The sequence below is a fragment of the Pimephales promelas genome, chromosome 14 (genome assembly GCF_988280905.1).
Source record: "Pimephales promelas chromosome 14, fPimPro1.hap1.1, whole genome shotgun sequence".
Taxonomy (NCBI): domain Eukaryota; kingdom Metazoa; phylum Chordata; class Actinopteri; order Cypriniformes; family Leuciscidae; genus Pimephales; species Pimephales promelas.
The window spans coordinates 8,323,281-8,328,515 of NC_142782.1; the positions used below are offsets into that span (position 1 = coordinate 8,323,281).

At 39.1% G+C, this 5,235-nt stretch overlaps 1 protein-coding gene across 1 annotated transcript; it reads left to right on the plus strand.

Moving 5' to 3' along the window:
- Nucleotides 1-922: 922 nt before the first annotated feature.
- On the plus strand, nt 923-4,887 carry LOC148973659 (uncharacterized). Its single transcript, XM_089119368.1, has 5 exons — nt 923-1,172; nt 1,693-1,783; nt 2,532-2,879; nt 3,386-3,478; nt 4,108-4,887. The coding sequence occupies exons 1-5, from the start codon at nt 981-983 to the stop codon at nt 4,479-4,481; spliced, it is 1,098 nt and encodes a 365-aa protein (XP_088975494.1). The 5' UTR covers nt 923-980; the 3' UTR covers nt 4,482-4,887.
- Nucleotides 4,888-5,235: the final 348 nt, after the last annotated feature.

The window sequence follows — 5,235 nt, forward strand, 5'->3', positions numbered from 1 at the left end:
ACATGAAATCAAGTCCTGTTAAACTTTTTCAGACATTTTACATTTTAACTCACATTGCAGTGTTAAAATGTGTGTAAAGAACTTGAACAAGAAATACAAAAAAAATACAAAAAAAATTTTTTTCTGATCTCTAAATATTGTTTACTGCATCACTTTACATATTCATTAGCCTAAGTATTATTGATTTGAAAAGTTTTAATATCATAATATTTAGAAAATGCATTAACGTTATCCTGTAGGCCTTATGACATTTTGACTGGTGTGGTCACATGATTCTCAGTTAAACCACTTAAAATACATAGTTTAAAATTTAGATTTTAGTAACAAGTAAAAAAAAAAACATCCCCATAAAGATAATAACTACTTTGATGTAAAGTTTTAACCAATTTAATTTTTTTTTTTTTTTTTTTTTTTATCAGTTGAAAACCTTATTTGTCATTGATGTAAGCTCACGCGCTCTGCTCACGCACGCGGCTTCGGATGCGCGTGCGAGCATATGAGTGATTCGAGTATGAGTTGCTATGGCGACGCGTCTTATGAATTTTGAATGAAAATATCAACACTTTGATCGCTGTTGGTTGGTTGAGAGTCGAGGCGATTTCAGAGACTTTTGCTGAAAATTTTCTTGTGCTGAACTTGAGATTTTGAAGCTGTTCGGAGGATTTCAGAGAGAGAGGAGACTTTTATTCCAGGAGATCGGATAATATATCCTAGCTAACGCTACATCGTTTTATTTATTTTTATTTAATATTATTTCTGAGGACGCTTTAATTTGATTGTTCTTTTCTTGTTTTTGAGGGAGTTTTGGAGTTTTATTTTATTTATTATTGTTTATTTTTATTTTATTTTTATTTTTTAATTTTTTTTGGGGGGGGGGGGGTTGGGGTATTTCTGAGTATTTTGGGTGGGGTATTACTGAGGTGGGGTATTTCATTGTATTGTATTGTATTTTGTATTGTATTGCTCTTGTTTGCAGGAGGATGCCAGGCCCGACCGGGACTCAGAGCCATGAGCTTATTCCTGGATATGTAACATCTCTGTCTTGTGAGTTTGTTTCTGTCTCCACAGGTCCGGCTGACAGGAAGAGAGAGTGGCAGAGAGACAGCCAGCAGAGCCCAGATGATGGACGTCCGTCCACTTCTTCTCAAGACTCTCGGAGAGCAAAGGCAAAGGTAGGGTGGCCAACAGTCCTGTTTTCACGTCCTGTCCTGGCCCTCCTGGCTGCTCTTTATAAAGTGATGAAAATGTCCTGGTTTTCAAAAAACTGCTGGGAAAGATCAGCTCTACAGCAAAATATAGATGGGCAACGAAGAAAAACAGGATAAAGAGGAAGAAAACTAAAGATATAAATATATTTTGTTAGTTCTTTTTGGCAAGTTTGTGAGAGATATATATTTGTTCAATTTGTAGGTATTTCTTTCAGTTATTTATTATTTATATATTTACTTTTGTAATACAGAAGAGACATTATTTCATTATTTTTGAAACCTGTCATAATAAAACGTTGAGTAACCTCTGAGAAGCCTATCTGAATTTGTGTCTTGTTAATGTAACAATTTTCTATTTATACAGAGGAGGAATAGCCTACTTTCAATGTATTGAAATTAATAAGGCATCTTTGAGTAAACTTTGAGTATCTGTTTGCTGGGCCGAGTGTCCTGGTTTTTGGTAATCAAAATATGGTCCCCCTAGGCAGAGGAAGAGGAGAAGCTTCATTCCCGTGACTGGAGCGGCATCACCCCAGACCAGAGGACTGTACCGATACCTGAGAGAAGAGCTGAGGGTAAATCAAATGACCATTGGAGAATATTATCACTGGAGTGTCATTAATTACCATATATGACCACACCATATTATATCAAAATACAACTGAAGCCAATAATCAGATTTAGTTTTTATTCCAAGACACATCATAACATATTTAAATAAGGATTGGGTACAAATTTCAAGAATAGCCATAATTTGAGTATCCGATGTTTAATAATTATGATTAGTTTGAAACATGCTTGTGTGTGCTATTCCCTGCTTTAGAGGATCATGGTCACACATGGTACACAACATTATAAGTTATTATTAATATTTGGTTGGTTCTCTTGTTTTTGCATGTGTTTTTAATTCAGCTTTATATAACAGCCTGGACAAAAATGATGTTGCCAAATTGTTTATGTTTTATTGAATTATTATCACAAATTAAACAATCGACTCCCAGCTTAACTGTGCAATATGACTACAAAATCTTACACACATTTATAATAACATTTAAATGCAAGACAAGAGTGCAGATGTCAGATTTCCTGGGCCGGACGTCACTTGTGTTCACTATTGTATATCGCTGTAATTGTAAATGTAAGGGAGGAAAGGAAAGCATGTGTGTGTGTGTGTGTGTGTGTGTGTGTGTGTGTGTGTAATCAGGCACTAGGATGATTGGGACGAACATATTTAACTGTTGTAATCCCATGTTGTTCTTTCTTCATGATGTCAAGCCTCAGTATTTACGGTTTCTTGTGTTAATGTTTTTACCTTTCTTCAAGGCATCTGTGCTTTCTTACGGAGAATCGGGAAGGCTGTAAAGCTGGACTGCAGTGAGGTCGATATACTTGTGTCCACATATCCCTCCTGCAATCCCACGGATGTCCAGCAGGATTCATCCGAGTTTTACTGGGCAACACCAGTGCATCCGTGTCCATCTGGAGTCCAGCTGCCGGTTAATGCCGATCCGGACGATCCCGAACACTCATGCACATCTGTCCTGGACCCAGAGCCGGCAGTGGCACGAGATCTAGAGCTGATGTCTTTCTCAGGATTGTCCAGTCTCTCTAGTATCGAGCTGACGCCGGACTCTATTCAGGACGATCCTGACGATGCATCGTCTGTCCCGGGTGAGTCTATGGTCATTATTATTACTGTCAGTACTTTCATTATAACCGAGTTGTGTTGTGTTCATCTTGTGTACCTAATTATTAAAGTCCCCCGCTGGTCAATCAATTCATCCCTTTAAACTCATCTTTGATCACCAAATAATTCCATATTTAAATGTTTTTTTCTTTGAAAAAACAATCCGTCACGCCTTAAAATAGTTTGAATGTAACTCGACACCCTTGCCTCATTTAGTATGCTCGGTTCTATGAATATGCAAATGAGCCCCGCCTCCACTCACTCACTCAGCCCAGAGATCCACTGGTTGACGATCACACGTTGATCTGATTGGTTACAAGGTGGTTTGTGACGTCAGAAACACCAGCGATTTCACACCGTGTTTTTGAGACTGTCTTTGGTTCACTGCAGTTTTAAGGAGGAAATACTCTGAAAATACTTGAAAAATTTCCCACTTTTCCAGTTGTCTCACCTCACAATTGAATTCTTTCTTCATTATGTCTTCCCTCAGATTTTGCTGAGAGCCAAACAAAGAAGAAGAAGAAGAAAGATGTGGGTGCGTTTCTCCGTAGGAAATGGAGGGCTATGATAGCGCCGGCTGTTGGTAAGTCTATTATTAGTCTATTGTCATTCTTTTCGTTATAGTTGTAGACTTTTGCTCTAGTCTACGGTTTATGTTATTCTTGTTCCCCTTAAATTATTAGTGTTCAACATTCAGCATCTATTTTATTTTTCACTATAATCTAGCGGTGGGAATCTTTTGGTGCTTCGCGATTCGAAGCGATTCTCGATTTTGAATCAAATTTCGATTTGAAATGAGCATTTTGATTGTAGTTTACTGTTGTGTGTTACTTCTCTTATTTGACTGCGGTACACAGTTTAATAGCTCTAGAGAAAAAAAGAAAATCCGACTGAATTAAATTTGAACCTTGAAATGTATTTAGTTTTTTAGGAATGAGTGCATGAAAATAGTTACACATCCGGTTTTCTTCCATTTGAAAAGACATTTTTGTGTGTGGGCTGTAGTCATATACGTTTACATAAGGGATTTATTAATATGAAAATGATTTTGTGATTCTCTACTGTAACCCATGACACAGTCACAAGCTGTTATAAGTCCATCACTTTTTTGCCGTTTTATTGCCTTTCCATGATTTGATTTGGTCGTCTTTGTTTTGTCCGAAGTTGGCGTGGCGTAATTGAATTTATTTTTCCATTTTTTCTTTTTTTTAGAAAAACAATCAAGAAGGAGGGTGAAGAAAGGCTCATTCATCCAACGAACATGGAAAACTCTAAAGGTTTCCGCTCTTGGTTGTTACGGGGACGACACAGTGGACCCAGATCCAGCAGATCTACAGCCACAAATATCTGTCCTCTCCAGGGACTTAACCGAGCCAGGTCCATCTCACCGCGAGATCAGTTCTGACCAGTTACCCTTCTCAGGTCCATCTCACCGCGAGATCAGTTTAGACACGTCACCCTTCTCAAGTCCATCTGGTTCCCAGTCAAGTTTCTTTTGCTCCGATTCATCGTCTGCTCCATGTCTGACCGATCTTCTCTCAGAGTTATCAATTTTAATGGGAGATTACGAGCCTGTTTCCAGTTAATCCAGTCTCAAGCTGATCCTGAGCTGAGTTGTAGGGCTGTGCACACGTTTCTTTTCTGTATTGACTAAGCCTGAATTGCGGAAGAATCATCAAACTGAAGCTGAAATTGGGCAACCTGATATACACGGACACTGTTGGTTGAGGACTAAATTGGACTTAGTGTGATTTCAATTTTCCATGTTGCTGTTGTTGTTGTTTTTTCTTGATTGTTTCAAGTCCTTTTGTATTTTATTTTCATTTTTTACATTTTTTATTCTGATTGAATATTGTATTGGTTTCTCTCATCTTTTCCTATTTTGTTTCTAAGGTGACGAGAGTTGAAAGGAGAATTTAAAGGGTAATTGGGTGAAAGAATTGTAGCTAGAATTAGATTCAAACGTAGCTAAAATTAGGTCAGACGCGTCTCAAGCCACTGTCGTTACCCACGTGACACCTGACACCTGGAGGGGCGTGATTGGGAGGAACGGCCCCCCCGACCTGAACCCGAGTGGTGTTCAGTTATTGGACTTCTGTGCTAGTTACAGTTTGTCCATAACGAACACCATGTTCAAGCATAAGGGTGTCCACCAGTGCACGTGGCACCAGGACACCCTAGGCCGTAGGTCGATGATCGACTTTGTGGTCGTTTCATCTGACCTGCGGCCGTATGTCTTGGACACTCGGGTGAAGAGAGGGGCGGAGCTGTCAACTGATCACCACCTGGTGGTGAGTTGGATCCGATGGCGGGGGAGGAGGCTGGACGGACTCGGCAGAC

Coding starts and splice junctions, on each gene's coding strand:
- LOC148973659 (XM_089119368.1), top strand. CDS start 981: ATGCCAGGCCCGACCGGGACTCAGAGCCATGAGCTTATTCCTGGATAT. Junction 2,880..3,385: donor CGATGCATCGTCTGTCCCGG/GTGAGTCTATGG, acceptor GTCTTCCCTCAG/ATTTTGCTGAGAGCCAAACA. Junction 3,479..4,107: donor TATGATAGCGCCGGCTGTTG/GTAAGTCTATTA, acceptor TCTTTTTTTTAG/AAAAACAATCAAGAAGGAGG.